The sequence below is a fragment of the Leptosomus discolor genome, chromosome 7, assembly GCF_034619465.1.
Source record: "Leptosomus discolor isolate bLepDis1 chromosome 7, bLepDis1.hap2, whole genome shotgun sequence".
Classification (NCBI taxonomy): Eukaryota; Metazoa; Chordata; class Aves; order Leptosomiformes; family Leptosomidae; genus Leptosomus; species Leptosomus discolor.
The window spans coordinates 23,794,962-23,821,652 of NC_141397.1; the positions used below are offsets into that span (position 1 = coordinate 23,794,962).

At 44.2% G+C, this 26,691-nt stretch overlaps 1 protein-coding gene across 1 annotated transcript; it reads right to left on the reverse strand.

The window, feature by feature from the left end:
• Positions 1-223: 223 nt before the first annotated feature.
• Positions 224-25,884, reverse strand: CDCP1 (CUB domain containing protein 1). Its single transcript, XM_086468539.1, has 9 exons — positions 25,809-25,884; positions 13,151-13,354; positions 11,503-11,859; positions 9,800-10,168; positions 5,052-5,279; positions 3,943-4,323; positions 3,160-3,525; positions 1,826-1,907; positions 224-671 (listed from the first exon to the last, which is right to left on the reverse strand). Exons 1-9 carry the CDS (start codon positions 25,882-25,884, stop codon positions 224-226), a joined length of 2,511 nt encoding a protein of 836 aa, XP_086324665.1.
• Positions 25,885-26,691: the final 807 nt, after the last annotated feature.

Here is a 26,691-nt window from a genome sequence, read left to right on the forward strand (position 1 = left end):
GAAGTGCATGCAGTCCTGGAGTGTCTCAACTGGTGTTGAATTTGCTAGATGTTCACTCTAAAACTGAAAGCTATCAACAGCTGAAGTTTAACTAAAAAAACAACCAACACACAAAACATCAAAACATATTTAAAAATAACAGTCCTCTTCAGGTTTTTTTTTTTCTTAGACCCCTGTCCTTATACCTGTATTTCCACAGGAAACTGCTGTACCTGGCATAAAATTACCCCACTAAACCATCCTGTTCCTTATTTTCCAGCAAGGACATGTTTGTATCTCCATTATTCTTTTCATTCATATCTTCATTGTCCTCTGATTGCCCTGATTTCTGATGAGCAAATGTGTAAGTGTCATGGTCTGTGTCTGTCAGAGTTGGAAGTTCCTCAGTGTTAGAAGAGCATTTAATGTCTTTCCTGAAGGAGAGTGGAGGTGGAGAAGGTGGCAAGCTACCAATGGGTCCATCAAAAGGCCGGTACACATCAACTTCTGGAGTGACTGAGCCATTGGATTCCTTCAGCAAGTGCCCATAGACCATAGCATCATCAATAACGGCATAGACATGAGACTCGTTGTTTTTCCTCCCTTTTGTGAATAAGCCTTGTTTTCCAGGCACCTGGGTGTTCACGTTAGCATTGTACACTCCCACCATGGGATTCTGGCTTTTCTTCTTCCTGTTACAGAGTTGAATTTGTTAACAGGTCAGAAACAACATATGGCTGGTGCATTTGAACTCAATAACAACAGCTTCTGTTTACCCATCCCAGCCAGGCAGTGTCAGGCAGTCTACTTGGATTGAAGCCTTTACTTGCAATCTTAGGAAAGATAACTCTGGAGTCTAGACATGCCTTTTTAAGAGAGCAGAAAATCCCTTCATGCTATCTGGTTACCTACTGCTGCTTTGCTGACCCTGAAGTTTGCAAGATGAACTCCAGTGGCCTCCCAAACATGGGAGACCTGACTGTGCAGTGTACTGAGTCTCCCAACATCCACAGACATTACTAGGACCTAGAGGCCATCAGATCCTCACAAAACAAGGCTGAGTGTTACTGAAGACAAGTAAGATAGCGGGTCCTCTATGAAAAATCAAATGAACTTTTCTCAGTTGCACTTTCTGAAGCAACTGTTCCCAAAGCGGAAAGACCAAAGGCTGAAGATTTTTAAGTGTGTATCTGTGTCTTTCCTGTGTGGCAGAAAAATGTGCTCAAATTCATTCCAGCTTTACAGAACCCAATCGCCCTGTCAGCACTGAGCACACATGTATTGGAAACACCAAGCTATCAATGGCTTCAGACTTGCATGAGTAAGGGTATGCATGTTTGCTTTGCACAACCTAGCTGTCTCCTGAAGGGTTCATCTCAGAAAAATGCTCCCACTTGATGTGTAAACTCCAGAAGAAGTTGCTGGAGGTTGTGTAGATGTAAGACAGCTCTGAGTACATCTGAGTGAGTTTATAGCTTGTTTGAACAAAGCCTTGTCTAGAGTCACACACACGGCAACCACATTCATGGTGATTTCATTTTGCAGGAATCACTGACGAAGTCCAAGCAGTATCTTACTTACAGTACAGCCAGAATCCTGGGCTAAGGCCAAGGTAGGCAATGCACTGGAGGTTGAAGTAATGAGAGTCTGCAAATGCTGCTCTAGTCCTAAAGTAAATCAATTTAGAGTAAAGCAGCATTCTCGGAGGCGCACAACTTCAACTGCCAGCCCACTGCCCACTCACATGCTTCAGACCCTTGTTCAAAGGATCTGTATCAACTCACAAAACTGAGGTCCCAGCAGCAGTCCCGAAACAGTTCTGACACATGACGAATTATGAACTTACTTCTTCTTAACACAGCACACAGTCAGTCCAATAGCCGTGAGAACTCCAGCCCCAGCCACCACAGCAAGTATCAATCCTAGGTCTGCAAACAGACAAGATACAAGGACACTGAGCAAGAGAGAGAAAAAACATCTGGCTTTCTCCTAAAAGCCAGCTGGGTTCAAACCTCCTCAAGAGTTTCTAAGTGCACCGGCTGCCTGCAGAGCAGGGGTTTCCCAGCCATGCTTACCGCAGGGTAACACAAGCCATTTCCAAAGGCTGAGGGCCAAGCAACAACAAAACTCCTGCTAGCAGCAGAGCACAGCCAAAAAACCCAACCAATCCACACCACCTCCAAGAGTTCCAATACAGCTCATCTGCTGATGAACTTACCTGCAGCATCTCACATGCCTCTGGCTGAACAGGGAGGGAAGAGAAGAAAGTGCAGAGATAGATACAGAAGGATTCAACAAAGGAAATGGTTAAAGTCTACCAACTTCCCCTCAACTCAACCCTTTCCTCTGAAATACACAAGTTGTGCTGACTTAGGGTTTTCCAGGAGTCAAAGTTGAGCAGCAAAGTCCATGTATGAGCTAAGAAAAATGCTGCACATTTTAAAAGTATATAAAAAAAAAAGAGGAAAAAAATAGAAATTAATTTGATATCATTTCACCTTTAGCCTGTGTAGCAAATACTTCTACAGACAGCAGTCTCCCACAGATTAAGTGGTAATGCAAATGTGAAGCAAATTTACATGAGCAAAGCCTACCCTAAAAATACTTTTTAAAAATTATTTATGTTTCAGGGAGATGAAAGACACCAAGAATGCAGATTTTGCTGTTAGTCATCAGGGCACTCTCCACTAAATGGTCAGACCTGCCCCAAGGATGATTTCTTGCTTATGTGGACACTAATTGAACTGCTAACATGAGGTAAAGACTACTTGGATGAATATGTTTGCATAATCAAATCCCAAGTAATTCACCAGGTCTGTGACCTTGAGTGGGAAAAAAACATCACTCAATCATCTTATACCTTCTGCCTATGATCTCCAATTAAAAAAGCTAATTTAAATAAATAAAAATTTTCAGTCTTACTCCCCCTCAAGCCCTCCATTCCCATGTCTCGTAAAATAAAAACAAAAACCCCCAAACCACCAAAAAACCTCCCACCACATAAAAAACCTTCCTCAGCCTCTAGAAGTAGCCAGCTGTAACTCTCAGAAGCAAAGATATTTCTGAAGGCAGGGATCTCATAAAACCCACACCCAGGGAGAACCAGCATCCATCACTGTTGCCCCAAGGGAAAGCAAGGAATCAAGCAGAAAGCAAACCACCAAACCTTACAGGACTCACCTATCTGCTTGTCAGCGAAAGTTACCCAGAACTGCAAGGTCAGCTGCGTCTTATCCACAGGTTTACAGTTGGAAACATTTACCCAGAAGTTATGGTACATATTTCGGGGTTTGGGCAGAAGCTCATCCTCACGGCGCACAGTTTCCTCTGCCCCCAAAGCCTCTTCCTTTATGTTGACATAGGCACGGCCTGTCTCACAAGCAATGCCCATGCGGTCCTTGGAGAATTCGAGGCGGCCAACTTGCTTGCTGGGCACAATGACATACCAGGATATGGAGACGTAAGGAGGCAGACCATATGGCCAATTGGGAGTCTGCAAGTAAACTTTGGCTTTTGGATCTGGACTCAGAGTGAAAGTGCACTCATCTGTAGTGAAGGAAAAGAATAAAGGAAGGAAAACTTAGTTTTGATACTTTCCTTTTTTTAAAGCTTTCTCTTTCAGCATATAAAATTATTTGGTCTCTCTTCTCCATAATAAAAAAGCATCACTTATACCTGTGACCAGCAAATTTATAGTCAGCTGCATCTCAGTACCAGTAATACAACTCACCTATCATCCACATCAGTAATTAGCACAATTAGAACAGATATATCTGCAGAATTTCCCATAACCAACTGTCTACCACCTGGAGCACGAAATTCCTTCCTTCTTCAGGAAACAAACCACCTCACTGATTCAGATAAAGATCAGCCCAAGCAATGGCTCCAGGACTAGACTGTACTCTAACAAGCATTAAAGAGACCAAATATCATACAACAAAGTAGTACAAACCACTGCCTTACCTTTAATATGTGGCACAAAAGACATTTTCAGATCCTGCTGGTTAGACTCATTGAGGAATCCTTTACCAAATGTTTTTAAGGATATGGTGATATTGTTCCTCATCTGAATCTTTTCAATGGATCCACCAGGACAGAATACACCAACATTCAACTCCGTCTCTGGGGTGGCACTAACAATGCCATAACTATAGCTTGTGTTGCACCTCTGCTCTGGGACGTGTTGCTGAAGTTTCAAGGACGGAGATGTAATTTCTATGTTTATCAGATCAGGAGCCAAGAGCTTCCAAATAAACTTATGCAGTTGAATCGGCAATTGGGTAATAGCCTTGGGCACTGAAAGGGAATAGATCTTCCTCTGACACCACCGAAGATCGACACAACCTGCAACCACAAAACAAGTCCTAAGGGTTCTATCTTTCTTGCAGAGGAAATATCTTGGAAAAGCAAGTTTCGCTGTGTACCAGAGCACATGCACGCACAGAGTACTGTCAGTTCTGTGTTACAGACCCAGATAAGCACCTACCCGAGAAAATAACCTCTCTTAGTAACCTTTACCCAAACATGTATCATTTGTATTTAAAGAGCTTTCCTTAAAAGGGTGTAGGACACCAAAGAAACCAACAGATAAATATATTCAAAATCTCTCACTCAAGACACTACTTTAGCTATACCACTTTCTGACTGGGACACCGTTGCAGACTAGCCAAGGTCCAGATATATAATTTAAAACTCTTTCTCTACTGGTAATTGAAAGCATTTGACAAAATCCTACACCAAGTGGACATGCAAGTGGCAACCTTGGTCCCACATTTTCATGAGCAGATTTATGGCTCTCCCACTCTGTTTCCATATTCTGCAGTTTTCAGTGAGACGATTCTTAGGTGCCTTCTGTCCTTTCCCTTCTAGGAATAGTTATGCAGTTTCTATTTTTAAAGCTAGAATGACGTAGTGAACAACAAGGTCATCTCCAGATTCATTGTACCCATCTCCCAGCTGCCAAACACCTGTTTTTGAACAACACTATTTAAAGCCCAAGCGAGAGAGAAGGCTTGGCTGACAGCTGGGGAAAGCATTCCCTAGGAAACAACATTAAACCACTTTTCTCATACTTATGCCTTTTTCAGCTGTGATCCTCAGACGGGACAAGTCCTTGCACAGAAAGGAGATCTTGTAGACAGCACCAGACACTAAAGTCAAGACACGGTCGCAGGTGCGAGGATCCTTACAGATCAGACATATTGGTTGAGACATGAGCGGGATGTGGCTGGGCCATCCTTCAAAGTGTATCGTCACAGTCATATTCCACTCCTTGCTCAGGTCGACCAAATGGGTGACATCTGCAATGAAAAGTATCGTGGAGCAATTACTGGCAAGAAGCATGGTGTGAAGCAGAACTTCCTCAGTCTCTTCTCACCCCACTAGATGAGCAGCTGTTATAGCTATTTCTATATTAGCTAAGAAAACATTATTTACTTCTTTCCATCAGTGTAATACAAACTCAGGTAGTATCATATCACTTCTAATTTAGAGGTTTGAGCCTTTCCACACGCAAGCCCCATTTTCCTACCACTTCCCATCTATAACAGGGTAGCACGCATGCTAGCCCTTGTTGAACAGGTTAGGCTCTAATGTTAAGAGGTCGGACAAGTATGTTAGATTTGTTTCCCCCAAGAGGTTTCTTGTATTTCTTTTAAAGTCAGTTCTACTGATCACACACCAGTTGATCAGAAAAAGGTTCTCCATTCTCAAATTTCTTATGTATTGGTACATTTCATCTCAGCTAACTTTTTATTGGTGTAGGCTTTTTGGAGCCGAACTGAAGAAAATTGTCCAAAGTCAGTAATTAAGTATATCTGGTGGTATGGAGTCAGTTAAAGATTAAGATAATTTAAATGCAAGTAACAATATGGTTCAAAATGGAAAAAACTCCAAAGTACCATCCTTCAGCAGAAGTGCTGGCAGCCGTTATGAAGGTCACTAGAGCCTTCAAAGATGCTTCTAAAAGCCTTTTCTGTTTGGCAGTTAAAAACAGATGCCATGAATTATGAAGTCTGTCACCATGCTGGTGGGAAGGCCACACCTTGCTAGGCTGCTTAGTTTCCTTCAACAGCGTGACTGAACTACTACACTGCTCTTCCATTTAATTGCTCAAAAGCATTCTTCCAGAAATACTTTCTGACCAGCTGTAAAAAACAAACCTTAGATGTGGCAGAGTTAACCTTGAAAAGAGCACCTTCCCCTTCCTCAACACTAGCCACCACTTCTCTTGCAGTCCACCTCTTTCCCCGTACCCCACCACACACAAGCTGCTGCAGGACACCTCATAATGCCCTCCAAGCTCACTGTCCCTGAGGTGCCCAGGTGCACACAGAGACCATCATCCCTGGCACCCTCTCTTTAGTAATGAGATTCAGTTCAAAGACCTGCTTAAGGAGGCATGTACTGAGGCCAAAACGGCTTAACATTTTCACTCGTGGACAAGAGTGCATCCTCAGCAAGTTTGCAAGAGCAGTGCTGGAAAGCAGCTTTGCAGAAGGACCTGGAGATCCTGGTGGACAGCAAGTGGAGTATGAGCCAGCAATGTGTCCCTGTGGCAAAGGTAGCCAATAGCTTCCCAGGCTGTGCTAGAAAGCACCACCAGCAGGTTGAGCAACCCAAGTCTCCTGCTCTGCTAAAGCACTGGTGAGACATCTGGAAGTGCTGGGTCTAGTTCTGGGCTCCCCAGTACAAGAGACATGAATGTACTGGAGTAAGGCCAGTAAAGTGCCACCAAGATGCTTAAGGGATTGAAGCATGTCTAATAGAAGAGAGCAAGAGAGCTGGAACCGTTTAGCCTGAAGAAGGTGGCTCTGTGCGATGTGTGTAGATGATATGGTGCCAGACTCTTCTCAATGGTGCCCAGCGACAGGGCAAGAGGCACAAACTGAAATACAGGAAATTCTGCTTAAACATAAAAAAAAAAAAAAGAAAAATACAACGATGCAAGTTGGTCAAACACTGGAACAGGCTACCCAGAAAAGTTGTGAAGTCTTTGGAGATACTCAAAATCCAACTGGACACAGTCCTAGGCAACCTGTTCTAGCTGACCCTGCTTGAGCAGGGGACTGGACTAAATGATCCCCAGAGGTTCCTGACAACCTCAGCCATTTCTGTGAGTTTGATATCCTAGAAGACTGATAGAAAGCGCCTCTACTCCAGTCTAACTGAAAAATCACAACCTCTTATGAGACCTACTTCCATGACTCTCTGTGGGCGCTGCATAAGAGCAACTCTTGCACAATATTTAAGAAAGAGACATATTAAAGGGGAAAGGGTTATGATTTCCTGCTGAGTTTCCCTAACCAACTGGCTTCAAGGCCTTCTCTTCCATTATGTATGATCTGGGCAGCTACAGCAAGCTGGAACAGGGGTAAGCAGGGACGACAAACACCTTCTCCCACATAAGCTGCAAATACTCAGAACATCCGGAAGGGAGGAAAACAAGGAAAAAGGAAAAAATCCAAGATTATAGATCACTGCCTAGTTCACAAAGATTAGCTATCATGTGGAAAGACAGATGTTGGATCCACACTGCATCCTTATGCTGTTAACAGTGCACATGGGCGCATGTCTCTGATGGCAGAGAAAGAAACCTGGTCCAGTGGAAGGTGTTCCTGTCGATGGCAGGGGGGTTGGAACTAGATGCTCTTTAAGGTCCCTTCCAACCCAAACCTTTCTGTGATTTTATGATTCTATAAAGGACAGATTAAAAAATAAACAAACAATAATTTTAAACCCCCAAACATATACCTACACTATTATTACTCTTAATTTTCTGGGTTTAGCTATGGATCTCAAAGTCATAAACAAAAGGTGAATAAAATAGCTTTCTCCTGTGTGGGAAGTCAGACACAAAAAGGCAAGAGGTCAGGCGGAATTCTCCAAGTCATTGGCACAACCAAGCACAGAACCTAGGATTTCTATGGCAAGGTTACTCATTCTTCAGAATGTTTTTTTTTTTTTTTGGCAGCAGCTAAACACAGAGAGGGTTAGATGAAGAAGTTAGTTCAACTGTAAAGAGCTATATTTTTCCTCTTGTTTAATGACAAGCACCATAGACAGCTGTAGAATACCCAAATGTTTGGGAAGCTTTGAGAAGATGCAGACCACAATGCATTTTTAATAAGAGTAAAGTTTAACTTGCACACTGCAGACAGGATTTTTTGGTTGTTTTTTTTTTTTTTAAAAAAAAAGTTTCAGTACTATCCTGAGGGCTGAATTCGAATCTTTGATGGAACTTACATAACCACAAAATCACTCATGAAATCCTATAAAATCCCTAGAGAAACCACTGCTGTCTCTTAAATCCAAGTGGTTTATTACTTGCATTTCATTCAATAAATGACAATCTGTTTTTTATTTTTTAGGTGATCATCGTCTTGTCTACTGGCCATAAATATATTAAAACTCTGCTTTGCTTTCCAAAGTACAAGGGAGATAAAGCTGATTAACGGAATACAATGTTTTCACTCTGTCTAGCTTTCAAGATGCAACACACAATAAATGTAAGCAAACATGATTTGGTTAACAACAATTTCAGGAGGATTTGCTGTTTATGAACGGAGCCAAGCTAGACAGATAAAGAACTGAGGATTACAGTGGTGAGATGCTATAGACCCTTTCTAGATATGAGATTCAAGGTACAGGCCATCCAAACTTCATTCCCTCTAAACTGACTTGGAAAGCCACTAAGGAGCTCCTGCTGCAGTGGTATTCTGGAGTCTGTATTTCCCTCCACCTGCTCCTCTGCAGTGAGGGCACCTTGACTATTCATCTCCAACATGAACGGAGGTCAGAGCTAAGAAGCCAGAGGATAAATCACTTATTTCAAAGCTCACTACCTAGCCAGGCCTTTTATTTGTTTTTAGACAGATGGTATGGTATTACAAGTCATTGCATTAAGCCTGTCTGAATTTGGGGCAAGAAAACAGAAAAAAAATTCTTAGTGTAGCAACAAGTGGCAAGAAACCTAAAGAACATCTAAAAGTGTAGGGGATAGCATCATTGGAGTACCTTATTGACACCTTCCATATCCAGTGTGACTTCACACCAGATGATGTTTCAGGCTTCCCTAGGAAGCAAAGTAAAACTCAGAGGAAGGAAGGAAGAAAGAAAAGAAATGCATATTGATCCTATTAGTAGTATGAAGACAATTTTACATCTCCATTTTCACCAGTTCATGCCATGGATCCTGTCCAGCCATGACAGCAGGTATCACCTGGCTAAGCGTGACTGTTTAGGTACAGAGCAGAACCTGGGCTCACATTTTAAGAATTATCTTTAAAACGTTGAATCTTATAGCTGAAAATAAAGCTGTATGAATAAGCTTGAACTTGATTTCTGTACTGGAGAACAGGCAGTGACACATGAGCCCAGACAATTCCAATCCAGCAGTTACAGTCTTTGCCCGATAGCTGGACTGGGAACCCAGGGGGAACACAGTGGCAAGGAAAGGCTAACCGGTGCTTAGCTTTGTTTACACAATGTGGAAAACCTGATACCGCAAGCGTTAAAAGCATTTTTCAATTACATGATGGGGATGCTGGAAGAGGAAAGGAATCTCTGTTTACAGGCTACAGAGTAAAAACCTATGATGGAGCTTTATACTACATTGCAAATTGCCATCTGCCTCGCCATAACGATGGCTGGTGGTACCCAGGGCAGTAAAACAGGCCTCAGCATTGCATGGCAACCCACCTCCTTAAACTCAAGGAGGATCCAAGAAAAATGACAAAAAATCCTGGCATTTCTCTTCCTTGTGGTGCTTAGCCCAGGCATCTGTAAGCAAAAGCAACAGAAGGAGCAGGCAAGTACTCACTCTCATCAACCTGTGGATGCTGAACGATGACTTGGAAGAGCAAGCGGAGGATGCCTGGGTTCTGGGCATCCTGATCGCAGCCCTGCAGGGACAGGTTGAAACTGCCAGCGATATTGGCAGGCTGGCTGTCACTTAGCTTGAACACCTCTGGGTTGCTGAAGGAGCCGGGGAGGTAGTACTCCACCCTCTCCTCTTTCCTTTCACAGTTGGAGAGGCTGTAGTTGTGGAAAAACACACTCGCTCTCATGTTGGAAGGAACCACAAACTGCCAAGTCATGAGCTCATCTTCTGGAAAGCCCAGCGGGTAGTTTGGGGACATCAGGGTGACTGAAGACTCCCCCTTCAAAATGGATTCAATAATGCATAACCCTAAAACAGGGGGGAAAAAAAACACCATACAAGACAAGTTGCAATTAATGAAGACACACGGGCATATCTAGCACCCCAGCAGCCCAGTACTTTTATTCTGACACTGAGATCATCCACTTCAGCTATAGGTTAGGTTATTACAAACCCCTCAGATTAGAATACACGCTCAAGTTGATGTTTTCAATTACAGAAAAGGTAAGAGATCCATTAATGCCGCATTTTCAGTTTACTGGGTTCACCTTCCAAGCACGTGGACAGACAAAGCTTTTATCTTTTGGAAACAAAAGATTCTAGTTCCTGCATCTCCTCCTGGTTTTGCAAGAGCAAATACATGCCTGACAACTGCTCCTGTTTCACTGGGTTTTGGGAAACAAAAGATGTGTGCTTTTATACCAGCACAGCGCTCTCCATTCAAAAACCTCCCAGATCTAACAAGAGCACACCAGCAAAGAGCCTCCAATATGCATGATAAAACACAAAAGCGAACCATGGAGGCTGTGAGAGACACTTTATGCTTGGATGACTCTTGGCAGCATGAAGTTGGGTACACAGAGATTATGGTCCTGTTCTAGGACTCCAGCGACCATGTGCAACTGCAAGGAGTGCCAGAAGTTACAAAAAACTCATGTTCTAGAAGCTCAAACCTGGACCAGGTTCCTTTTATAACTGATAGCAACAACCTCAGAATTCAAGCATGGAGCAAGAACATGTCCCAAAAAGGGTTTGTCACAAGATCACAAAGTAACCCACTGATTGCTATATAATATTCCAGGTATTTTAAGAAGATTATTACACAATGTTTTATGTTACTGCGCAGGTTGAAACAGGTAGCTGTATTTAAGCAGCCTCATGTGCCTTCCTGGCACTGCTTCCCCTTTTCTGACCCTCCTCTCCTGAAGAGAGGCATTGGTTTGAGGCTCCAGAAGTTAAGGAAGCTTTATGTAAAAATAAACAAACCCAACTACACACTGCAAACAGCAAATAACTTTCTTGGCTTACTCTAATCATGCTACCTAGTCTTACCTAGCTGAAAACACAACAACAAAGGAGAAGGTATGTTTTAGGAAGTTTAAAGAAATTGAAAAAATCAGTAATGTGCACCAAAAGCAGCAACACAACAGTTTTCCTAATTATTAAGCAACCAAACTAAGATATTTTGATGCCAGAAGAGCACTAGTCACCAAACTAAAACACATACAACAATAGTTTTTAGAAAAGATGAAGTGGAAGGGAGTTAGGGATAGCAAGTAACCACTCAAGAAGCAAGGTTTAAATAATTCTGCTGCAATCTGCACAAGGCAGTTACAGGCAAGGAAACACTACTCCTTACTTACGTTTTATGGAAGCCCTGTTAGCTATGTTGAAGCCTGAGGTGGTGAGAGGTGAGTCCCATGGGAGGTGCAGAGACATGACGACTCCTCCCAGCAGCTTGACACGAGACACCGAGCCGTTCCTGCAGAAGGTGCCAATGTTGACCGTGGCCATATCAATACAGCTGTTGATGTTGTAGCTAACGAAATCTGGGCACGTCTCTCCTGGTTCAATCTGTCTTAGCCACGGAGTAGAAAATTTCAGTTCAAGTCCAGCCTTTGTACTCGCCTTCACATCCCAGATGAAAGTCCTATTAAGCCGAGGTAGCCCCAGTGGGTAAAGATTAACATCTCCAAAGGGACATGGGCCAGACACACAGTCTAAATGCAGAGAGAGAACAGCCATGATACACTCTTGAAGGCACTGAAGTAAAGGAGGAATTTGACACTTTCCCCTCCATTGCTATTTTCACAATTTTTAGGTTGCACTTCTCTTCTACATGCATTAAAAGACACTCCTGTAACACGGTCACATGCTCTCTCTAAACAGGACTCCTAGTCCATACAGTAGACAGGATAAACCTGCTTTCTCAGGCTCACTAATAGAAGGGATTCATTGTCTCTACTATTCCCACCTTGTTTGCTGAAGAATTTAGAAGGTATTTAGTGAACAGGGTAGAACACTGAATGGGCAAAAGGGAGAAACACAGTGTCAGAAGAACTGGAAGTCAAGGATCTAGAGAACCAATTTTACCCCATCTCGCTCAGAGAATTCCTGGCAAATCATTCATCTTTAATCTTTTACTACATTGTCATGAACTGTATCTTCATTTTCTTGATGCCCTATTGAACAACCTGGGCCTCAGATTTTGCAGAAGCAATGAATAACAACTGCCACTGCAGGATTCTGGGGAGAACCTTGAAAACTTTTCTCTGAAAAATCCAAATTAGTGGTATTTCAAGCTGGACACTAAAAATCTTTAATCTATCTATGTCTAGGCTCCCATTAACAAGAGGAAATACCACAACTGCATCTTACAAATACATCATGAAATATTGTGAACATTACTATTTGTATTAGTCATATGAATCAAACTCCAAAATGTGGAAAGAACTATCCTCGAACACCATCCCATTCATGCCATTAAAGAGTACATTAACATACATACATCAGGGACAACATTCAATGCAAACGAATGTTTAATTACAACACTTCAAAATTTTCAGTTTCTTGACTTCAACAATGTTCACTGAATACAAGGAAGCACGCGCGTGTCTTCAATGTTTCTGCTGCCCTTACAGACACATTCAAGCTGTTCAACAAATAAACATGGGTAATATATCATTATCTGTGCTCAGAGGCATTTGACAGGAAAAAAGATTCTTTGATGGGTTTACAAACCGTGGGAAAAGGGAATGCAGCAAGGAATTGATGCAACAATCATTTAACTGTTTCTGAAACAGCCAAGTTAACATTAATTCTGTCAGCCATAATACAGACATCTTTAAGTTGCATAGTTTCAGTAATTCAAGTTTATTGATCAGTGTTCAAAGATTTCTTTTTACCCAAGGGTACAGGGGATACCTTAATACAATAACAGGGGAAAAAAGGTATGTGGTTTTACTGGAGGAAAATTACCATTGGAAGAAAAATGAAAAACCTGTATCTTACCAATATTTTTCTGAATTTCCATGACGAAATACTTCTCTGGAGTGCTACAAGTGAAGGTAAAAGTCACATTCTCCCCAGGCTTTATCTTGAGTTCAGACCTGATGACATTTTTAACACGAATTTGACAGCTTGGTGAAACACTGGGTCTCAGTTGAATCATAACTGTGATGTTGTCCACTGTACGAAGAGAGATCGTAAAGGAAGCTAAAAAAGAAAAAAAAAAAAAAAAAAGGTGTTTTGTTACTAGCATGTATGAGTATCACCAGCCTCTCCACACATGCCCACAGATGCCACATTGTCAGAAGGAATATTCACATCCACATTCTCAGAAGTCTCTGGTGTTGGACTGAGAAAATGCCTCAGCTCTTCCAGTTCAGCACAGACGACACAGAAATCCATTTGCTGCATGCACCCAGAGAGGCATACATGGAATTTGTGTAGGACAAGTTCTGCTCCAGTTTACCTTCACCAGCGTTATTTATTTCACATTTTAAAAGTATCTCAGCTATTCCTTTCAAGTTTGTCATCCCAATTCAGATTTTTGGTCTGTTAAGCCCATCATACAGCCTCCTTCATTTCTGAAGGCACCCATTAAGTCGTGACTCAATTCAGGAAGTTTATTGAGCAGCCAAACAACAAAGCAATCCTCAATTTTAATTGCAGACAATGGTAACAGGTGAATCTCTGAGTATGTCTCAACAATTACTGCAGATGAGGTATTCCAGAGATACCAAAAGCACAGACCAACAGACATTATATATGTAGTCATGGCCCTCTCCCAACCTCCCCACCTTTTACAACTCATTGCCCCTCAGCAGCACAGAAGGCATCTGTAGCCTGAGGCAGGCAGTATCTGGTTGGATACCTCTTCTCCATCCTTGGCATGATCATCATAGACTTAGAGCTTTTAGGGAATATGTAAAAGCTGCAACAATCTTCACAGATTTCAAGCCATCCTCAAGCAGCACTGAATGCAGGAACAGCTCTGACAGGAAATAGTGGAGCCACAGAATAAACTGCTTGTTAAATAATCTTATTTTATTTTATGGGTGGCGGTTTATCACCAAATGGACCAAACCTGACTATCTCCTAAAAATACAGACACAATATAATGCACCAAAGAGCACTGACTGAACATTCAAGAGGACTAGAAAAGTTATTAGCATCAGTTTGATGCTTAGCAAAGATTAAGCCCAGCCCTGGCTGAAGCAAGCAAAGTTTGTATTGGCATGAACCGTACGCCAGCCCCAGGCAAAAGTCTGAGGACAGGTCAGTTGGCAAGTTTTCTGCTACTTTCACTATTCGCCCTTCCTTATCTCAGTGTATGGAAGATCACAGTGTCTACAGCACTTGTGCTTTTACTGTTTATGACAAAAAAAATTACGTATATATTAAAAAAAATAATCTAGAAATAAGGGTACCCAAAGTTCTGTTCCTTGAGTGGAACATCACGCACGGCTGCATGACCAAGCTCTGCCCATATACCACGTTGGGAATCCTCTTGCTTATTACCCTCCACCCCCAAGGAAAAAAAAAAGTTTACCCTAGCAAACCCAGCAGAGCAGCACAGCACCCCAGGGGAGCCCCTGCCCTGCAGCCACTTTTGCCAGGCAGTGTGCCAGGCAAGCGCAGGAGAACAGCTGGCTCAGAAACACACATCTGCAGGGTGCACCAGGCTCTGACTGCTCACCATCCCTGGAGCACCTAAACATCCAGACTGGTCCATGCCAGCTGCTGTTGCCGCAGTGATGGTTAACGGCACTGGCCAAAGCCCAGAGACCCAGGGGCTCACCTAGTGAGGGTTGTGGGGAGAGGAGCTGAGCACACCATGCGTACCCTGGGTCAGCAGGGTGCTCTCATGGCAGATGAGCACACCAGAGACCCTCAACCAACCTACCCACCCAACTCAAAACTTTAGCCATCGCAGATACAGAGAGAAGTGCACTAGTGACTCAATTTCCCACAAAAACTACTTGTCCTATTTTTAAACCTCCCTTTTAAAATCTCCAGATTTTTACAGCAATCTAATCGTTTTGCAGGGCCTGATTTTCATTGCAATGCTTTGCAAAAGCCCTGGGGATTGAGCAGTCAGCACAGCCTATCATCCTTCCCTGCCACTGGGAACACTGCAGCTCCAGGTCTGCAAACACCAAGCATCAAAAATCTCACTGCTAGGGGGAGCAGGGCAGAAGAGAGTACTGAAAGAGATACCTCATGGTGCTTTTATTTGAGTTTTGTTGGTCTTGTACCTTTTTGCAGCCTTTCTGGCTTTTCTACATAATCTTGGAGTCAAAAGTCTTAGCAAGCCCTTGAGACTGCCTTACCTATTTGCCTCCAGGATCAAATGCTTTAAATGAAAACCTCAAACACCACAAGGCTTGATAAATTTCTGCACGTACTTGCAACAATGAGATTACCAACCCTCTAATACCATTAGTGAGAACCTGGTCACTGAGTAACTTCCCTACAGCTTTTAGGTGACTAGACAGTCCTCTAAACTGAGAGCCTGAAGTCCCTTGCCTCTTCCAACGGCTGGCACTACTCAACACCTGTGTTCCTGCCTTAGAAATGCTTTCGCAGACATTTTCAATCTGGGTTCTCCTGAGAAGAAGAAAAAAAATAAAACCAACCATACAGACTAGGAACTGCCCTATACAATGACCTTCCCAGCACACAGAGGAAAATTGCAGGGGCAATGTCCACGGGGTGGGGAAAAGAAAAGAGCAAAGCAAAGCCAGCAACCAGGGCTGCTCCTCCTCATTGGGAGGAAGCAGTTTTCAGAAGACAAAGTGAAACAACTACTTCCAGCCTAGCCCAGAGTTTTGTTTTCTGTATCACTGGATGCTTTTTGAGTTCTTTTGGGGTTTTTATTTACCACGCTTAGTGCACAAAATACCCTTTGACCATGATGGTCATAATTTTTCTGATATTTATGTCATCCACATATGAACTGTTAATAGCATAATACCAATAATTAATAACAATGGGCAAAAGAGACTTCTGTCTTGCATATGGTAATTGTCGTGCTTGCCTACAGTTTAAGCATTATAGAAAAGTCTGTTCCCCACTTTCTGTTCAAACAATTATCACTGCTCCTTTTCCCATCCCTGGGACAGCACAGCCACACGGACAATGTGGCAGGACAGAGAAACACACCAGTGCCACAAACAGCCAGCATTTCTGCACCAAATGCTCAGGCAGGGCTCTAAGACCATTTTTCGTCATGAGGATTAAGCATAACCTTAAGCACATGATTAGCTTTGAAACAAAGAAAACAAATACATGTCCCAAGCTGAAACCAAGGAAGACAAATTTTCGACATTTTTAAAGACATTTTGAATGACATTTTGAAATAAGGAAAGCCTTCCTACAAGGGTCAAAACAAAGCACCGTCTTCCCCAGCCCTTGAAAGTCCTGACTTCTGCTGCCTGAGTTTTTTGCCCCCCACACCCCTTTTCCAGACTTCATGACCATGTAGTCATTCACTTCATCTCCCTGCAAGATCAGATCCTTGTCAGGTCAGTATCACTTTCCAGCACAGCTGTGGCCCATGCCTCAGCTTTCCAAAACAGGACCCGCCCAGAATCGCAGAAGTGCTGCAACGATCAACATATCGGCACCCCAGTAGGCAACAAGGATGCAGAATAACATCCAACTGGGCTCAGAAAAGCTGTCTGCTAGAATCCCACACAAGGACAGACACCAAGATAGATTACTGCACAAACTAACAGCTTGCTAAGATGAAACTCCAGAGATAATAATTTTGGCCAAGAAATAAGAGCACAGTGCTGTCATGTCAACAGCAGCCAGCTGCTAGGGATATGCTAAACTATATTAGACTATTGAATCTCATTTTCATAGGAAAAATGGAAAAAAGAATCATGTAGAAAGTATATCCAGTGATTCCAAAGTCACTAAAAATGACTAAATGGCTAAAACCTCCAAATTACAGCCACACACACTCAGCACAATAGAGACTACTTAGAAAGCACCTTTACTGCAGAGCTTTTACAAACATGACTGACTCTCTTCATGACTCATACTAATCTGTCTTTGTCTATGATTCCCACTGCATGCCTCTCTATTAGGATTACCAGTAACCGTACACATTTCTTGTAAAGAAGGAATTTCCATGCCTCATTAATGCTGCACAGGGATGACACACAGGATATCCAAACCAACAAGAGGAAGCATTGCCAAGCTGGATCTAGGCTCTGTCTACACAACAGTGAAATTGTTGGGCTAGAAGATGTCAAAGGTGAAGCCACCAGTTCTGAGCTAGTTCACAGGCTGATGCAGACATCTGATTTCACCCTATTTTTTTTCCCTGTAAGCAATTACAGTTTTGCAGCTTCCCTTGGCTATTTCTTCCACCACCCTAATCTCAATATACATCTTTCCTGCCACAACTGGATTTCATTACTGCTCATCCTCGTTTAAGACTGCACCTTCATGACAGTTGTCTCAGCACAGCATCCCTGTATCACTAGAGTAATGCTCCTCTCTGCACAAATGCACCTTGACTAGCTTTTTCTCAGTGTGATTTTTCCAAACTTTTCATTGATTTTATTGCTCAGAGCTCTCCAACTTGAGTTAGAAACAAACTGCATAGTGTAAAACAAGTCAGATTACTCCACAGAATTTAACCTACATTTATCTACTGTGGTTGCACCTGACAATAACCTCCTAGTACTTTTTAATATGTATATATAAATGTCAAAAGAACATTTTTCCTCTACAAGAGGGTGTGCAATGTAGAAGACAGCTGGAGAGTAGCAGAACCAGTGGTACTCACAGAGAGTGTGCATATGTATATACAAGGAAAGGACTCAGCAGGACAGCAATTTTTATGGCTATGTACAGTGCCCTGCTAAACAAAGCAGGAGTTAGAACAGAGTCCAACTAGTTTTGGCTAGAGGGCTGCATTTTACTGCAGCAATTTATCCATAAGGATCTATGGATTGTTTTACATGACTTCACTGGATGGATTAAAACAGTCAAAAGAACCCCAGACAGATCAAGAAATAAAAGCCCACAAGAGCCACCAACAAAAAAAACCCAGATGTTAATTTATCACAAAATAACGTACAAAAACTCTTGGTTTGCTCGTTCTGATTAAATCGTGGGCTTGTTCCACTACAGCCATTTTTAAATAAAAAACAGTTGGATGGGGCTGACTCAGACACCATTCACCAGCTGGCAGCAGCTGAAGGAGACAGGCTGCTGCAGAAGACGAGTAGCAGCAACACTCACTCCGGATATGAAGTACCTGGATACAAACCCCTGCTCTGCCCGTGGGGGATCTGAACCCCCACAACCAACACACCTCTCTGGAGAAAGAGCTCGTCCACAGCAGCGCTTCTTGCCACTGCCTCGGGACAGGGACAGCACTGCAGTGCTGTTTGCCTCTACAGCTCAGTAGGCTCTCCTGGAAAGCTCACCTCATCGTCTGAGCCCTTGCAGGGATAATGGCCCACAGGCACTCTCATAGCCTGCTGAGGTTGTTCCACTACACATGATCTACTGCAAGGGTCACGGCAAGACAGTGGGAAGCAAGGGGTATGACTCAATAACACAGTAACACATCCATAAGCTGAATGACTTCAGTTTTAAGCCATATGAACTCCTCTCCTTGATCTAACGGACGGCAGCATCAGCAGGAGGTGTTCAGAGGAATCCATTCAAAGCACCCTGCACCTAGCGAGGAGACCTCAAGGCTGTCTCCTGCATGATAGGGATCAGAGGCTCCAGCTCCCACATCCCAGCCCAATGGCTCAGCTAAGAGACACACCAACAGCTGCACTGATCATCACAGCTGCACTGATCATCCATTTCCCCATCACCTCCAACACAATTCACGGCACAGTTGACTCAAATTTGCCAACAACAGGTCAAAGAATATTTAAAAGAGTAAATGTCTCCCTGCTTTGCTGACTGAAATGTTTTGTACCTGCCTTAGTGAATCTTTCTTTGTCAATTTGAGTCCAACTCTCCAGTTTAAACTACAGCACCTGATTGCCCAAGCATCATCCACTCCAATTCCACCTGCAATGCCCCGTCCAGGTAATTGCCTTCACATTCTTCAAGCCCTTAGCAAAGTCACTCAGGGTCCCACACACCAGTTGTACTCTTTTCACCTACTAAACAGTGCTGTGCGCAGCAAATGGAGATCATGAGCACAATCAGAAATTCCAACCAACCCTGCTTGCTGCAAGCTGCTGAAATCCTGTTGGACTTTATAAAGCAAACAGGTTCTCTGCTTACATTTAAAATGTAAACTAACTACTCTCTATATCACTCAATGATCTTATGTTTGGACAACATGTATACCAATATCACACTTGCTTGGCATTTGAGGTCCGTATTTTGTAAAAGAACTGCTTTCAGGGAATAACCCAGAAAATTAAAGCTTAAAATCTGCAAATCTTGTAAATGCTTACAGATACGACTATTATGCCAGAGTAAACAACATCTCAGGAGAAAGCATCTGAGAAAGAATATCTATTCCTCAGCTACCACAGTACAGCCCCCTAATCTTCACTGATGGTTTAAACTGATAGCCAGGATTGGGATGTGAAGCAGGCGAGACATCACACATCCCGTTCTCCTCCTCATCAGGGAGGAAAGGTGGACCCTTTTAGGGTAGTGATGTTACAAGCCATCCCAGCGCAATCCACCAGAGAAGGTCTGACAGTACCCCAGGCCAACAAGGTTGCTCACTCAGAAGTTAATTAATTAATTTGTAATGCCTAACAGGAATAAAGCACCTGTAGATTTTAAATAACTTAAAAAAAAAAGTAATTCTAAATTTGAGTACTTCCAACCCTTTCTCTAGAACCTTTTTGGAAGATAATTAAGAGACTCATACAACTTGTGTAAAAGACGTTTTTAAAAGAAGCTTTTTTCACCAAAGGTGGGAAAAAAAACGCACTTTGGGATTTGCAAGCTTAGCTGTAATTACAGAAAGGAGAATGTTGACTCTGAGCTGCCTTTTCTTAATTGTTATTTTGCAGACATGAAGTTTCATTGCTTCTGTAGAAGCGAGACACAGTTCAGCAAATGCTGTCCGCAAGCCGACTGCCAGCTCACACACGACACACAAAATGCACGATACAGGGTCTGCACAACTTGACGAGAAAATGTCGCACTGGCATGAGGAACGCTAAGACACCACACAAGTCACTGCAGGAGCCTCCCTTGATCAAAGGGGTGTTTGCTCACACAGTTTACTCCTACCTTGATGTAAGCCAGTGAGAGGACAGCATCTTGGAGCATGTCTGAGCAGCTCTTTGGTCTTGGCTCTGGTTAACAAAGGTGGAAAAGCACATTTCACAACCAGAGGTCCCTCCCATGCTAAACATCCTGCCGACAGCTCTGTCTCTCACTTCTGAGGAACTTCAGATCATCTCTTTTCACACCTCAGTTTGCTGTCTCCGTATGCTAATCTCTCCGCTCTGCCCACAGACCCAGAAAAGCCAGGGCCAACTCCAAAATGCCGGCAAAGGTCAGGCTTTCCCCCTCCATTATAGGCAATAGGTTAAAACAATCTGTTTTCCCACAGTACTGGCAGCCTGGGCACTCAAAAACAGACTAGGCCTCACTAACGTACATGAAATGCTCATCCACCAGACATTATGGGATGATTCTTCAGCTGGCTCTTCCTTAAGGTCTTCCAGGAGGCCCCATCAATACTATCTACATAGGGCAGATTCAGCTACAGGCAGTGAACCCCCATCTCTGTCACTGCTAATACACAAACAGAAGATTTTGCTCTGAAATAACAGCCAGCATCAGTCTACTAAGCACAGCACAAGCCACGTCCTTTCCTTCACACCCTGGTGGCACAGGCAAATGTTGAGCAAAAGGAATTTGTATGGTCACACCTCCATTGGATTAGAGAAGCAAGGTGAGGGACAGCGACCAGGCTCTATCAGCTGAATCCTACTCAGAGCTTGGTTTATTGGTATAGCCCCAGCAATATTTATTTATGAAAATACTGTTGCTACATATTTCAAGAAGTCAAAACATAATTTTTTCAGTAGCTTTCCTCCTACTTTCTTTTCTATTCCAATGCTACTTATAGGTAAGATTAATTCATTTAAGCAATCAACAAGACTGAACACAACTGACCCAAAGGACACCTGGTATCAGTTAGGGGAAAGGTTCTTCCCTTATTTCATAGAGCAAGACCTGATTTCTGTGTAGAAACTCCTGTATGGTAAGGCAAGACAATGCACACAAGTCATAATAAAAATGAGAGGAGGACAATCTTCTAGCCAAAGAATCATTTCCCCCATGCCACAGGTCCATGGTGGTATTCTGAACATGAGCTTCAGCAGCCTCCAAAGCTTCCACCCCTTTTCTCCCCTGGCCAGTCCCTTTGAGCCCATGCCTTGAGCCAATGCCAAAAATTAATCCCTTTCAGCCTGCTCCCCCTTAATTATTTTTTGGCTCACGAGCCACCACAGCTCATCAAACAACAGGCCCAGGCACAAAAGACTGACCAGCCACCTAAGGGGTCAGGCTCAGGACCTAGCCCACCGCACCACGTTTCTTCACTCCTGGGCCACTTCTTAGCTAAACAGCTGCTATTTGTTGGTATTTTCAGTTTTGCATACAAGTAACCCCATGACCAATACGGCCGGCTGTTGGAGAAACTTCATTCACACACGACTCCAGAGATCGCAACCTAACTGAGGATCTCTGCTGGGGTCACTCAAATTGGTGGCTGTGTGTGCTGCTATGAACAACAAGTTCAATTCAGTGTATTAATCCTCAAATATTTTCCAGTTCCCACCACCCTACATTTCCGGCTTGGGCCTTCACGTTACCCTTACATCCTTTCAGACTTAAAGACAAACAAAGGAAAAACACACATAGACAATGTTTACCTGTTAAAAACAAGTATCTCAAACTTGCAAAAATCTGGAATTGAGAAAAAAAAATTAAGCATATTTTCTGGGGGAAAATTTAAGGCAGTAGCATCAGAACTGAGACATGCAATAAATAACTAATTTACTATACACACGTTATTTTTAGAGAGTGAAAACTAAGCGCTCCGGACTGATAATGGCATGAGGAAAGGAGAAGAAAAAAAAAAGGTACAACCAAATACTTATGCACATTAGTTGTGGTCTTAAAAGGAGAGGTCTCAGTTGAGTGAGAAAATGGCAATTCAGAATGGAAATAATCCAGCTTCCACTAACTTACAGAGAAGCACAAACAGGGCGGTTATTTATATTCTGTCAGAATGGCAGACCCTGTTAACAGCTTGGGGGTTTTATTGTAAAGAAGCAGCTTTAAATGTTAAGACTGACACAGGACTCAAATCAGTCATTGCCAATAAAAAGTTAACTGGAGGGTAGAGCATGAAACAATGTGGCATTATCTGCAAATTAACTTATTCTAACAATGACATTTTAAAGACAAATCCCAAAATACATAGGCAGATTTTATCACATAAGAATACTTTAAATCTGAAATATTTGTGTTTCATAGACAACATAAAAGTCTGATTAACTCAATTATTAGTGCTTCAAAGCAGCATGTTTTTAGTTAGAAAACCCATTTTCAAAGGTCAGATACACAATACTTGGTTCACACTCCCATGTCGATGCACAGCTATCACACCAAAAACTTCTTTCTGTAGTTTGCCACCTTCAAGTTAACCAATGTTTCATTTGATAATTTACATTATGCATAAAGTTGCATCTAAAGAAAACCCACAAGCTCCCCTGAAGACAATGTGACCAGCCATGCTTGACCTATATGTTCCTACAGGACAGTAAGGACAACACCATAATACTCTACCTCCTATGAAAGGGTAGAGGGAGAAGGCAAGAGAAGAAAGGATTTCATCAAGGATGACAAGAGACAGCTTCAGAGTTAGGCGCGCCAGTATTTGCAGCCGTCCTACCAGAGCATGACCACTCCCTGAGAAGAGGCACACGTGCCTCATACCCACCTCATGCGTGGTTCCGCACACACAGCCTAAACCTTGCCTTCCTGAAAGGGAGATCGCTGCAACTTGCAGCCAAAACATAGCAACAGCAGAGCCAGTACCAACATCAGCACTAGGGCAAAAGGAACTCCTTAAAAATTACAAACTACATAGGGGTGGGGGGGAAAATCTTAACCCGAACTATCTTGGGTTTTCAGGACAAACCTTTGCTCAGAGAAGTGTTCCAACTACAGTTTTGGTCGTGCAATAACAAAAGGAACTCCCACTGGAATGAAGGACGCACCAGGCACACAAGATCTGCCAACAAACCTGGAAAGGCACCATTCCCCTCTCCGGTCCTGCTTGCACCATTGCAACCTTCAGCCTGACAATCCATGCCACTAATGCAGCCAAGACGAAGACATCAAATTTTCTAAGGGGGGACTGGGGGTCCACAAAGAGGAGGAAGGCACCAAGTTAGAGAGCTTGATGAGAGAGGACCTGGCACACAGGAGCAGTGGTGCTTGTGCAGGACAGGGAGAAGAGGGCAGAAGCATGCAGTTGGAAAGGAAGGGACTGAAGGAGGTAGGAAGAGGGACCACCATCAGTGGAAGCAAACCAGTGGGGTTTTGTGCAACTTCCCTGTTACTAACTTTGCTTTACAGAGCAACTTCATGGTTTACCAAGAGTAACGTCAGTGTTTGGGGAGATGCCTCTCCCCGGTTTCTCTAGATTAAGCTAAGAAAGCCCCAGGCCACACAGCCATCTTGTTTGCAGGGAAGATTTGCACAATTAAGGATAGACCAGACATTCCACATCTTCCTTCCAACTCCTGCACCTTCCCATCTGATATGGTTTTGCCACCTTCCCAAGAAGAGCTTTTAAAAATTACATGCAAAGGAGACTTGCTTGGCTCTCCAGGGACCCAGCCTGCACCCACCACCACCCCCCAGCTGGTATCCTGCTCACTACTACACCCAACCAAACTAATCATGTGGGCTCGACCCTGCATAAAGCAGGTATAAACTTTTTTTTTTAATGCCAGAGCAAATGCATAATTCTCTTGTTTTAAACACGAGAAAGGGGAAGAAGCTGGAGCAGATGATGACAATAAGCAAAAATCAAAGACATTGCCTCAAAAAGTTCTACTGTGCCTCAAAGCAAGCCCATGAAGTATAAAGCGAGGCATGAAGAATATTTGGGAGGGAGCAGGGAACAAAGGATTTTGATAACACAGTTTGACCAGAGGGTGAGGAATAATGTGTGAATGTGTGATTAACAGGCTGCTGCATCTCCCAGTGATATGTCTAGACCTATGTATGAAAAAAGATGCAACTAAGGATTTTTTTCGTTTGCTATTTCAACAAAACAAGATCTATGGAAAGTCTAGCTCCTCTCCTTCCAGCACTAACCCACCTAATCTTTTAAAAGTTTGTTTTCTTTGAAAACAACACACAGTTAACCACAGCGTAATATTCTTTTTTCCATTGAGGAGGCTTAGAGAGGCAAATAGCTGTCATTCACTCAACTCAGAGACCATCCATTAAATGCAAATAGTTTATTGAAGAAACTACGCAGCTTGAAACTTAAACCTCAGTGTTGTCCCATTTCAATCAACGTTTAGACTGTACTGTTTATAATAACAATGGCCACAAGCCACACTTCAGTATAAGCAGGGCAGTTAAAGATAACAGAAGCATTAAAAAGGCATAAATTTCACATCAGACTCTTTACATTATTCATAGTCATTGCAAATAACTCAGCAGTTATTTTGTACAGGAGGACTCAAACTTCAAGAGTCGTTAAGAGGACTAACAGCTATAAACCAGACTGTTTAGATTTGAGGATGGGCATTTTTTGCAATCAAGCAGCTTTGGAAATCAAGGAAAACCCCACTTGCTGTGTCTGTATCCATAACTGGAATTCTTCTGGGGTCACAGACAGGATTTAACAAAATTATTCATGGGTTATATACATGGGATTGCATCAAGCACCCAGGAATTTCAGGAGACGCGGAGCTGGTAGCGAGCAGCAGCAGCCTGCCATTAAACTACCTGACCCAGCTGGGCATACAAGCCGTTGTTTCCCTGCACGTACAGTTCATCCATTGCTCTATATAAATAATATTCTCTTCGCTTAAAAGCTGACGCACGGTCTGCCGCAGAGCACGACCCTGGAGCCTCCTTACAGGTACCTCAGCTGCCGCTCCGGCGCCCGCGGAAAAGGACTTCGCCAAGTCACTCGCCCAACCCGCGCTCTAGCGAGCAAGGTGTCCCTATCCCAGCGCTGCTCCCCGGCGCGGCGGGGACGCCCCCCGCCCCCGGGACGAGGCGCCAGGCCGCGCCGCAGCGAACCTGCGCTCCGGGGAGGAGACCGGCCGCCCCCGCCCCGGGGTCACCCCCCGCCGACGCCGGGAAGGGCGGCCCGCGCACGCTCCCCCCGCGGGGCACCGCTGCCATAAAGCGCCGCATGAGCGTTACGGGGGCGATTCCATCCTGTCGTCCACACCCCACCCCCCCACCCCCATTTCAGTAACTAACTTACTAAATAAGCAGCAGCATACGGAGCGGCACGCAGTCACCGTTCTCTCGCCAAGCCAAGCGCACCCGCACACCTGGCAGCCCACCCCCGCCTGGGCAGCCCCATGGGGCGAGCCGGGGCTGAGGGGGAGCCGCCCCGGCGCAGGCCCCGCCGCCCTGTCCCCGTCCTCGTCCTTACCTTGCCGCTGGAGGAGCTGCGCCGAGGCGGCCAGGAGCGCGGCCAGGAGCGCGGCCAGCGCCCGGCCCGCCGCCATCTCCCCGCATGGGCCCGGCGCCGAGGCGGGCGCGGGTCCCCTGCGGCGCCGCCGCTTCTTCCTGCTCCACCTCGCACCTGGAGGGGCGGGATAGGGTAGGGCAGGGCAGGGCAGGTGAAATCCCTCCTCTTCCTCCTGGGCGATGGGAATGGGCTGGGCTGGGCTCGGCTCGGGGCGGCCCCTGACGCTGCCTCCGCCCCGGCTCTCGCCCCGGCCCCCGCCCCGGCGGGGTGGCAGTGCCGGAGGTGCGGGTCGTAGTCAACGGCAGAGAGGGTGCTGCAGCAGAGTGTTACCACATCTTGCTCTAACGCTTTCCCTTGCCCGTTTCCGACACGATTAACTGCTGCGGAAAGAACTCCGAATGTTTGGCCGGCCAGCTCCCCCCGCGCCCTTGTGGGTGTCCGGTGTGCCGCCGACGGCGGGCCAAGCGCACCCGGCCCTCGGCAGCACCTCTGGCCAGAGGAGCCGCTCCTCTAGCTGGGAACAGCTGGCGGGCAGACCGCATGGCGGCCTTCCAGGGCTTAAACGGGCCTGGTAAGAACGCTGGAGACTGACTTTGGCATGCCACACAGAGCGGGTTCCGCCCAGCGAAGAGCAGTTCGTATCCTGCTTGTTAAATGTTTGGGGACTTGGCAATGAAAAACTCTGAGCAGAAACCATTGTGACGTAGCCAGGAGTAGATGTTTGCCTGATGAGTAAACACTAACCTCAGACAGCTCATCTTCTAGTATTTCCGTGCAGTTGTTTCTTTGGCAATATTGTTACAAAAAATGCTACACTTACACTAGCCCAACACCTGGCTATTAC

What these genes read in the sequence shown, in the direction of transcription:
- CDCP1 (XM_086468539.1), bottom strand. Translation starts at nt 25,884, where the DNA reads ATGGCGGCGGGCCGGGCGCTGGCCGCGCTCCTGGCCGCGCTCCTGGCC. An exon ending in GCAGCTCCTCCAGCGGCAAG is followed by an intron (nt 13,355 to 25,808) that starts GTAAGGACGAGG and finishes TTTCTTTTTTAG; the next exon opens with CTTCCTTTACGATCTCTCTT. An exon ending in GCATCCACAGGTTGATGAGA is followed by an intron (nt 5,280 to 9,799) that starts GTGAGTACTTGC and finishes TTTTCATTGCAG; the next exon opens with ATGTCACCCATTTGGTCGAC.